This window comes from Vicia villosa, linkage group LG1 (genome assembly GCF_029867415.1).
Source record: "Vicia villosa cultivar HV-30 ecotype Madison, WI linkage group LG1, Vvil1.0, whole genome shotgun sequence".
NCBI classification, from domain to species: Eukaryota; Viridiplantae; Streptophyta; class Magnoliopsida; order Fabales; family Fabaceae; genus Vicia; species Vicia villosa.
This window is the reverse complement of record NC_081180.1, coordinates 143,399,491-143,410,725: the sequence shown is the minus strand read 5'-3', so window position 1 is coordinate 143,410,725 and position 11,235 is coordinate 143,399,491. Positions and strand designations below refer to the sequence as shown.

Here is an 11,235-nt window from a genome sequence, read left to right as displayed (position 1 = left end):
TAATATTATCATACAAAGTGCAATGAACTTAATAACCAAACTTTATTTCTGATCAGAACGTAATATGAATATATAAGTATGTATATATACTATCAAACATAGAACATAACTGATAATAATGACTAACTCCCATTAAACCAAAGAATCCTCTAATTCTATAACACACATGTGAGCAGTTTGCTCATGAAAGACCTTGGGTGGAAGCCCCTTTGTCATAGGATCCGCTATCATGGAGTTTGTCCTTAAATGTTCTATAAAAATTTGTCCACTTTGTACTCCTTCCTTTTGTCAATTATAGTTTATCTTAAATTGACCAAATTGTGCATGAAGAGATATTAATACCAAATGCACGAGTAAATTATCCGACAACTCAAGCTTTTGTGCCTTAAATTTGTTGGAAGCAATATTAGACATTTCCATAATATACTTTCTTATGTTTCCTTTGCCTTTATACTTTGAAGAAGTGTGCTTGTCTCCACTTTATCGCTTTTAGCAAAGCGCTTTTCAATTTCAGCAAGGAAATCTTTAGTATTTGTTATTTCTTTAGATATAGTATCCTTGAATTCCTCTGGAACGCCACACTTTATGATCATAAGACTCATGCGATTAGAGCGATCCCACTTCTCATAATTTTCCTTTCATTAAAGGTACTGAAGTCTATAGGAGAATGGGTCGATTTATCATTAATGCAAGGTCAAGATCCATGCAGCCAAAAACAATTAAAATGTTTTCCTTCCAGTCCTTAAAATTGGCACCATTAAAAACTTTAAACAGAGAATTTGAAATAAATCATTAATAAACTTAAATAATATATATGTTCAAATAATATCATAACTCATCTCAAGATATCTAGTGCACCATCAATATCAAGTCTTTGGACAATAATATTAATTGCTAGTGATACTCTTGTTATAACGATCCAACATTGACGATAAAACATGTCAAATAATAAACCCCTCTTTGAATTGATTTATCATTCACATGTGAAGCCTTAAAATTATCACATATTTATCATTACAAGTGTGTGTGTATAATTATGTCAAATATCATATATATATATATATATATATATATATATATATATATATATATATATATATATATATATATATATATATATATATATATATATATATATATATATATATATATATATATATATATAAACATACACATTACTAACATTCAACATTTCTCATGATCAAATCTATAAAAAAAATGTCACTTTGGTGATTTCTAGTCTCAATAGAATCATTTTAAATGTCAAATAACTTTAATTCAAAATAATGACAAATATATTTATATCCCATATACAATTTCGTTAATAATATGCGAGGGATTGTGTGCTAACATATTTATCCCAAGATTGCAACTCTTAAGTTGAATTTTCAAGTACTGCACTATTATTATTATTATTATTTAATAATTAAAATAGAACATAACATTGTAACCCTTAAGTTGAATTCTCACACCCATTCATGAATGAGACACCGAATGTAGATTACAATTGTGGAGAATATGAAGTAAATGCTGTTATGTTTTGGTCATTAGTCAAAACCTTCTGATTATGGTTTTAAAATAAAAACAGTTAATAGTATCATGTGTAATAACCATACTAGGTTATGGTTTTTCTATGATATTATGGTGATAACTTGACAATCACCATACATTTTTCTTAACCGCACTATTTTTTTACTTCAGTTGAACCAAACCTGATGTTAACATCAAAAAATAAAAAACTTTCCTGTATCAGAGGGTATATTATATCAGCAGGACCATAAAAATGGTTTTTGTTCTCACACACAAACACTGAAAATGAAGGAAATGTATTACTCTCTCATGTAATCAAATGGTTTTATTATAATATATTGATTATGAGAATTGTTTTATAAAGAGAATTGTGTCTTGAATATGAAGTAGCTTTGTCTCTAGCTTGTATGTGATGCATGGAGCATGGGATTTTGAAGATGATGGAATGAATTGGTGCGTGAATTTGTTCGTCAAATTCAGGCAAAAAAGAAGGACAATGCTGGGTATTGGTGTTGAAAAATTATTGTTTTAAAGTTATTTAAAAGGGGTTTAAAACCCTCGCAATATGTCTTTTATTTTAGTTTTGACTTTACCTGACGTGGCGTCATACGTGGCGTGCCACGTAAGCCTCCGTTAGTGCAATCTAATGGGAGGAACCAAAAATCGCGACGGAAAATTTTGGGAGGACCAAAGTTCGACAAAAATTTTTTTAAGGACTAAAATTAAAGGGTGCCTTATTTATAGGGACTAAAAACTTATTTAACCCTAAATTTTTTATTTTTTTTACTTTTAGAATTGAATATAGTAAAATAGATTTCAAAAATTGTTTTAAATAAAATAGATTAACAAACAAGTTTTCTTATTTTCATTTTAAAAACAGTTTTATAAAATTAAATTACTAAACAATTTTTTTTTCTTATTCTCTTTTCAAAAACACTTTTTCAAAATAAATTTATAAAACAAATTTGGAAAACAAAAAACCAAAAGTAATCAAACAAGCCCTTAGAGTCTATTTTTTTAAAATTATTTTTATAATATTATATTTTATTGCTTAAAAAAATGACAGAATTTTTTAAAACTTTAACCAAAAAATAATTTAAATAATTATTATTTAAAATATTATTTTTAATATTTTACTATAATTTTTTTATATTAAAACTTTAAAAAAATCACTTAAATTTTAAATTATTTTAAATACTTTTATAAAAATATTTTTGAGATATATCTTTTTGGAATTTTGATTATGCTTTAATCTTTAATTATGTATATTTGTTACTGGATGTTAAAATTAGTCTTTTAATTTATAAAAACGAATATAATTTTTTTAATATTTTAGAAATAGTTTTTACAAAATTATTTTAAAAAAAAAACTATTTATGTTGTCTAGTCGATTTTTTTGTAATCAGTTGTATAAGAAGAAAATACTGTTTAAAATTAAAATTTCATATCCATGGTTTTAAAACAACGCCACATTTTGGAGTGTTTAACTACTTAGAGAGACGCAGTTGATCTTGCCAACGCCACATCAAGGAGGAAGCTGTTATGTGAGTTTGGCAGAGTTTGCTGCCTCTATACCCTTAACGCCGCTATTAATGTCTGGTGTTAAGATACAACCAATTGTTGTGGATTCTATTTGGAGGCGGTTGATATTCAAGGTTGCTATGAAAGGAGTCACTAAAAACATGGCATGCTATCTCAATGACTTTCAGTTTGGGGTTGGGATATCGAGTGATGTTGAGGCCATTTTTCACAGTGTCAGCAATTTGTTAAGTGACACATAGATTGTTTTTTGCCTACGCTCAAGATAGATTTCTCGAATGCTTTCGACATGGTAAATCGACAGGACTTATTACGCGAGGTGAGAGTGAGATGTTCATCTATTTTTTTGTGGGTTGAATTTCTTTATGACCTAACAGTGAGGTTGTACTTTGGGGATATAATAAAGTTTATATTTTTTGTATAAACTTTATTATATTATCCATATAGAGGTGATTAAAATTTAAAATAGAAAAATTTGTCATACAACTATTCCTTAACTCCAGTCTTTATGTAGATTCGATACGTATTTATTAATAACAATAGAAATCATAATTATAATTATGGAATTGTAAAAAAAATTGAAACGAGAAATAATGAACAAATTCTACCAAATAATTAATCATAAACCAATAACTTTTAATGTTAAAAAGTTCAATAAATTGGATTCTAGTCATTTGCAAACCTCCTACTGGCGGATTTTGCAATGGACAAGTTAATTTATATGATGCTCCAGTAGAAATACAATAATTTATCTGATGTGTATGTGTCCTCGGTGTTACTTCCATAGTTCCATATTATTGAGGCAAATTTATCACTTATTACATCCGGAGCCTATATATCACTCACAATAATTCTTGAAATAAGAGGGGATGATGATAGCTTCTTGAAAATCACTTATTACCTTTTGTTTTCTGATCATTTTCAGCTTGCTTCGGTGCCTCTTCTTCAGGAATGAGTTCTTCTTGTCTCTTTAGAGCAACGTCTTCCTGATAAGCAACCTCAATTTTGTTGCTGTACACATGACATTAGGAATTAGGATTTCTAATTAATTGCATCCAAGATTACTTTGTAACAAGATTACTTCATATTCATGCATAACAGTACCCAACCCACTATAAAATTCGGTAGTGTATAAGCATGCCATTAAGTTGAGAAACAGAATGAAACTAATTACAAAAGTACTGTTTTAGTTACCTGAATATATGAGCAAGGACAAATATTTCCAAAGTCCTGCGCCCTATTTCTTTGAGACGCCTTTCATCATGCTTCATAGAATCTTTATTGTAATCCTCCCCAGAGTTTCCATCCTGTAAAAACACAGAAAACAGGTTCTTAAGCAAACAAAAGGATTCCATTCCAAATGTCTAATATACACCTCAACTATCAGTAGGTTAGATTTGTTTCTTTTTAAAAGTATATAGGTAAAAATGTATACTACCGTTAATTAACATCAGAATCAGAAATATAACATCCTCGAGATTTGGTTTTAAAAAAAGACAACAAAGCCTAAATTGAATTCATGTTGGAAAGGAAATAGTTCAGTTAGTGGTGATCAAACAGTTAAAAATACACTATCAAAGCTATCAAGCATATGCAATTTTAGAATAACTAACTAATCCATATTTGAACCCGTTATTAATTTTTAGGGATGAAAAATTAGATGGCCAGCTGATGAAGAAGAATTGAAAAACCTCAATCTAAACATACTCAATTCAGAATACAGATCCAAGTTTTCAGTAGAACTTTTTTACAGATTTCAACAAATTGGCATGACTTTGATCTACTCTTTTATTCAAAACTCAGTCCTCTGACAATCCCTTGCCAAAGTTCCATTAATATCATCACAAGTCATGCCAATCCATTAAGTTACCTGATCTATATCACCGTCTATTAGGTGTCAACATATAAATCCTTAGTTACTTTTAATAAATATTACTCTACATCTTACCTTTGTACGATTGTGAGGACCCTTTTCATCTTTTGGAGGGAACGGTTCTATAGCAGCCCTTTCAAGAAGCGGTAGAACATCATCCACCAGCACAAACATGTCTTTTTCAACATGGACAATAGGTGCTGTTATTTCTTCAGAATCCAACAATTTTACCAAATCTTTCTTGCTAGTCTGGCCCTCAAGAGTCTTCAATCCACTATACAAGGAATCCATTACCAAAGTAGAGGTGACTTCTTTCTCAATAAAAAAGTGTTCCGCTACAACTTTTAAAATTACATCTGTCTTCTCCCTAGACATCTGGTGCCTAGATGTTTGGTCAATGTCACTCCAGAAAGCAAAGAAACTGCATATTGAAAATTACTGTTTAACCAACTTATAAAATCAGACACCCACAACCAAGGTTGCCAAAATCAAGAGTTAAAGCAAACTTTTTTTTTTGGTTACAAAAGCAAACTTTTTTGTTTATGTGAAATCGAGTAATACAAGTTTAACTAATTAAAATAATATATATACATGATAGATATATTTATATTGTACAATAAATGCACAAGTTTAACTCATTAAAATAATATAATATATACATGACAGATATACTTATATCATACAATAAATAAATGCATAAATAATTCAAAACATCAACTCAGTTATAAAGTAAACACTGACATGAACAAAATTCAACTAACAAAAAAGAAAAGGAGCCAAATGTGAAGACTGAGATGAAGAAAAAGATTAAAAATAATTATTTGAACATTTTCTGTGATTTTACCTGAGTTCCCTACAAGTTTATCATCCCAATCCCAATAACTAGCCATTATTAAGTGTAGATATTAATGGCTTTATGTTACTCACGCTGTAATAGCATTAAATTGGTTTAAATATTTAAGTTGTATTAAGAGGTTCATTGGTACGTTGAATTTTCCAAATTCTTCGAGAATTTTCATTAACTGGTTCGCAAAAGTACCGCAAACCGGAATTCGTGTACCAATTCGCGGTTCTTTAGGGAGGCCAGAAGATTATGTAACTATGAGCATGACACATGTAGCAATGGATACTACTAACACATTCATTATTTAAACTGAGAAACAGTGTCATTGCAATAAATTTGATGTAAGATAACATTTACAGCATACATCATGTGATAAAAAAGATTAGGCATAGTATGTCAGAAGCAAAACAGTTTTAAAGGAGAGCACAAAGTACCTCGACCACCTAGCTTTATCCTCAATCAACTTCCCAAGCTTGCTCCGTCTTTCCTCCACAAAATGCTGACAAATTTGTTCTACATCTTTCAAATATACCCTAACAAGTTCCCTCCTATAAAGACAATCAAGGCAACGGAAAGGCCAGTCCGATTTCTCCCTGCATCAACAACCAATAAGAAACATAATGTCACCGCGTCAGAATTAAATGCTCCTAGTTAAAGTGCAAACAAGATTGGCATGTGAATGTCAATCTCTGGGGGTCTTAAATAACATGAACTTAAGAATGGAATACCTGATGACTTGAACTTGAGTTTTTATTATCAAACTGTCAGAAGTGTCAACAAATCCGTCAGACATCTTTGACAGATCCATAAACTTTTTCCATCCCCAGTCATGCTCCTCCTTCCAAAATCGGTGCAATGTATCTGAAAAACTCATGAACAAGAACAACAAATGAGTAATAATGATAGAAAAAATTGTCATCTCCATTAATGAAGCCAATTATTAGCAAACAAACCAGAATATTTTGATTTCTTTGGGTCTTTATTGACCACAGATATTGTAAATTGTGCAAAATGACTCCATCCTGTATCACCCCAATGAGAAAAGGGAAAACAAGTCAAATACGTAAAAGTTAACTAACAATAAATTATTAATGTAAACTGAGAAACAAATTATTGATTTTACCTGGAAGAAGTTTGTCATGATTAGCTACACACAGAAACAGCGAGAGATGATTGCGTTCATCACAACCTAGTGGATAAAGTAAAATATACCTGCCAATAACCAGAGAATGATTAGGTTGACAAATCAAAACATAATTTGGTCTGTGATGTTTTGATAGAATTAACGCTACAAGACCCCAAAACATTCATGCGTACAAATAGTTCTAAAAGAGTAAGACTGTCAATCAAAGTGAAGCAACACATTTCCATAAGTTTATCTAGACCCTCATACCATTTGTAGCCTCCAACCTCAAATGCATTACTGCGAAGTTCCGTTTTGGTAATCTGGGAAAACTTTTCTATCTTCCATGTATATTTCCCATATAACTCGGAAGGTTTTAGTCCTACAAAGAGAAGAAATAAGAATTTTAACCTTTTTATGGAAAAAAAAATTACAATCAACCATGGCCCATCAAGTAGAATTAAATAAAAGAAAATGAACTTACCACCATCATCTCCGTCGATGCCCCAATAAGGAGGAGAAGTAGATGTGATTCTATTCTCCACCTGCTCAGAAGATCCCCATCCCGCCAATGCTTCCTCGGCGCGCGAAATCCCCTCCACAGACTTATCCACTCCAGACTCCTTACTCAACACCCCAGCCATTCCCTGATCAAGAAAAATTGAAGAGAACAGAACAAAATCAAATAACAACTATTCTAAGTTATCCAAGTCATAAAATCAAAACCCTAAAAGTAGAAACGGATATTCAAATCAAAATAAATTGAAACAAAACCGAATTAGAAACTAGATAAACCAAAGCACAACGAGATTTCAGAACCAACTCAACGAAGCCAAATTACAAAAAAAGAAATAAACCTAAAATTCACAACAACAATAATAATAACAACAGAAATCAACGCCGGAAACAAGAAGATCCTTTGAAAGAATCAAAGAGAAGTGGATCGAACCTGGAATCAAAGAGTAACGGTTGTGAAAAGGGTAGAATCCAAGCCCTGAGATTTTAGAGAGACAAAGAGAAAGTGAGGGAGAGAAAGAGAGAAGGGTTGAGCAGCAACACACAGAGCAGAGGCATAACGGCGGCAGATTGACTGACTTTATTGCGGGAAAGCCACGGTAACTTTTCTACTTTTTGAACCATATATTTTAATATTTTTTAAAATTACATAATATATTCTGTTTTTAACTGTTACTATAATAATAAGCAATTATTACTATTACTATTTTGAAATACTCATGAATAGTATATATCTATTTTATACATAAAATTTCAAACTTTGTATCATTATATTCAATAATTAGTATTACTATTTTAAAATATTTATGAATAGTATATATCTACTTTATACATAAAATTTCAAACTTTGCATAATAGCATCTATCATTATATTCAATAGTAGTGAAATTTTAGCATTATAAATATCACTCCATGGTTTATGTAATGTCACACAAAAATCATCTTCAAAGATAAAATAAGATATTATCAGTCTCTTCTATCTCTCTGTATTCAGTTTTCTTAACACGTTATCAGCATGATCGTTTCTATCAGAAGAAGTTTCCAGTACACTAGGTATATATTATATACTTACCTCTTTAATCTTGTTATTATTTTTCATCTGCCCCGGTTATAGAAAATTGGCAATCAGTCAAGTAATTTATAACTAGAGTGGCTCTATATAGAAAATTGACAACTTGTCAAGTGCTCTATAATAAGTCTGACTATTTTCATTATAATTTTGTGTTGAGGTATAAAACCCCATATGCAATTACTAACATAAATTTATATTTATGATGTTACTAACTTTTATATTTAGTGGAAGTTTAAAAAGCACCATATGTTGTTACTAACTTTTATATTCAGTGGAGGTTTAAAAACCACCATATGTTGTTAGGAGTACTAACATTTATATTTTAGTGGAGGTTTATAGCCCCATTTGCAGTTACTAACTTTTATATTTAATGGAAGTCTGAGACTCCTAATACAAATATTCTTTTATATTCAGTGGAGGTCTAAAAACCTCATGCGCATATTCTAATTTTTTTTTCATATGTGTTCATTTACCTTATATATTATAGATTATAATTAACTCTAACACTTATAACTACTAGATGATATTTAATATAATTAAAATTTGGCTAAATATTTTTTTATCACACTTAACTTTTTCTTTTTCCTTTTTCCTTTTTCCTTTTCCCCAACGGTAATATAACGACCATTTTTTTCAAAATTACCTTTATAAATACTTCTACTTCTTTCATAACTTTCACACCATTCTCAAACTATCTTTCCATATTTTTCAAATGGCTAAATTTCTCATTTTGTTCATCTCTCTACTTGTAATTATGTTGTTTGCTGTCAGTATTATCAAGCGTGAAGAATTAGGTAATGATTTTTCGGCTTTAATCATAATTATCATCTTACCATTACTGATCTTAGCTTGGTTTGTTAATAGAGGTTTTTGAATAATATGTAGTCATGAATTTTGTAGCTGAATAAATTGATATTTCTTTTAGTTTTAAATATTGATTATGTTCATCTGAATTATAGATATAATCATGTCAAATCTTAAGCATCAATTCAAAATTCTAAGCATAACTGGGGACAACTTCATAACCTCCAACAACAATTTAATAGAGTACCTTACATGTGGGGGACTTAACAAAATCCTTGAAGGAGAGAATTCTGAAAAATCGACAGACGACCCAGATGAAATGGAAAAGAGAAAGTCAAAAGTAAACAGAATAATCAAGCATCATCTTGATGATGGATTGCAAACAGAATATTCAAATGCTAAAGATCCCAATATTTTATGGGACAAAATTAAAGCAAGATTTGGACATCAGAAGAAACTCATGTTACCCTCATTAATGGATCAATGGAACAAGTTAAGGTTCCAAGATTATAAAACTGTCATTGCATATAATTCTGATATGCACCAGATTATATCATAGCTAGAATTCTGATTGCATAAAATGAGGGAATACACTGAGTATTCTCATTTAGTTGCAGCCCTTCTAGTGGCAGAACAAAATGACGAGCTCCTTATAAAAAACCACCAGGCACGACCCACGGGAACAATGTCATATCCTGAAACTAATGCCATGATCTTTAATCGTAGGCGTGGTGGCTTTAATCATCTCAAGAGACGTGGTGGTCATGTTCATTTTGATGGTAATAATGGTTATGCTTGTTTTGATAGTCACAATCAAGGAGGATATCATGGTCGAAACCTTTTCCACGGTCGAAACCATTTTCATGGTAGAGAACGTGGAAGAGGTCATGTGAATAGTTATAGATCCCTCAGATATGACCAAAATAATTGGAATCGCAAAGAAAAGGGTAAGTATATCCAAGAAGGTCCCTCAAGGAATTATGAGGATATATGCTACAGATGCGGAAAGACAGGCCACTGGTCTAAGGTGTGTAGAACACTAGAACATTTGTGTAAAAGACAAATGGCATATGTTGAAGAAAAGGGAAAAGAAGTGAATTATAATGAGATTGAACCCATAAATGATAATACCTATTTTGAAACTGCTGATTTTGTTGGAGGTGAAACAGATTAAGTAACTATTTAAAATATGTATTTGAATAATGTTTGGTGTGCTTGTTTTTATATTTGAAATATGTATCTACTTAACAATTTGTATTTTGTTAAGGTGTATCTTAAGTTTGTATGAAATAATAATGTTAAATATGTTGTTAATTTACTGTATTTAATCTTATTTTTCTTTTCAAGAAGGCTAGACATGGAACATGTCAAAGACATTTGCATTCCGGACAGTGGAACTACACACACAATCCTCAAAAGTAAGAAATATTTTACTGAAATAAATCCCACTAAAGGTTTAATAAATACAATCTCAGGTCCTGCAGATTTAATTGAAGGAACGGGTAATGCTATGTTCGTATTACCAAATGGGACAAAATTTGTCATTAATAAAGCTTTATACTCTCCAAAGTCAAAGAGAAATTTGTTGAGTTTTAATGACATATATCGTCAAGGATATGATACTGAAACTGCAACTGAAGGTAATATGAAATACATCAATACTACTTCTAATGTTTTGGAAAAGAAGAAAATTTTAGAAAAACTACCAAAATTGCCTTCTGGATTACATTACACATATATACATGAAATTGAATGCAATTTAGTACTAAAAGAAGATCCCAAAATTGTGATTTTATGACATGACCATTTAGCTCACCCTGGTTCAACAATGATGCGTAAAATAGTTGAAAGTACACATGGTCATCCATTGAAAAGTTTAAATTTTACACAAGAAGATAAACCGTGTGAAGCTTGCTCTCTTGGCAAACTAATAA

The 11,235-nt window shown here is 30.6% G+C and overlaps 2 protein-coding genes across 2 annotated transcripts; one reads left to right on the top strand and one right to left on the bottom strand.

Annotated features, from left to right (window-relative positions):
* Positions 1-3,660: 3,660 nt before the first annotated feature.
* Positions 3,661-8,019, bottom strand: LOC131644374 (TNF receptor-associated factor homolog 1b-like). The gene is made up of 10 exons (XM_058914858.1): positions 7,859-8,019; positions 7,394-7,556; positions 7,180-7,291; positions 6,910-6,998; positions 6,740-6,808; positions 6,515-6,647; positions 6,221-6,379; positions 5,018-5,363; positions 4,264-4,376; positions 3,661-4,080 (listed from the first exon to the last, which is right to left on the bottom strand). The coding sequence occupies exons 2-10, from the start codon at positions 7,551-7,553 to the stop codon at positions 3,960-3,962; spliced, it is 1,302 nt and encodes a 433-aa protein (XP_058770841.1). The 5' UTR covers positions 7,554-7,556; positions 7,859-8,019; the 3' UTR covers positions 3,661-3,959.
* Positions 8,020-8,366: 347 nt separating this feature from the next.
* On the top strand, positions 8,367-10,826 carry LOC131618654 (uncharacterized). Its single transcript, XM_058889835.1, has 2 exons — positions 8,367-8,478; positions 9,457-10,826. Exon 2 carries the CDS (start codon positions 9,882-9,884, stop codon positions 10,473-10,475), a length of 594 nt encoding a protein of 197 aa, XP_058745818.1. The 5' UTR covers positions 8,367-8,478; positions 9,457-9,881; the 3' UTR covers positions 10,476-10,826.
* Positions 10,827-11,235: the final 409 nt, after the last annotated feature.

What these genes read in the sequence shown, in the direction of transcription:
- LOC131644374 (XM_058914858.1), bottom strand. Translation starts at nt 7,553, where the DNA reads ATGGCTGGGGTGTTGAGTAAGGAGTCTGGAGTGGATAAGTCTGTGGAG. An exon ending in CATCGACGGAGATGATGGTG is followed by an intron (nt 7,292 to 7,393) that starts GTAAGTTCATTT and finishes TTCTCTTTGTAG; the next exon opens with GACTAAAACCTTCCGAGTTA. An exon ending in GTCCTTGCTCATATATTCAG is followed by an intron (nt 4,081 to 4,263) that starts GTAACTAAAACA and finishes TCATGTGTACAG; the next exon opens with CAACAAAATTGAGGTTGCTT.
- LOC131618654 (XM_058889835.1), top strand. Translation starts at nt 9,882, where the DNA reads ATGAGGGAATACACTGAGTATTCTCATTTAGTTGCAGCCCTTCTAGTG.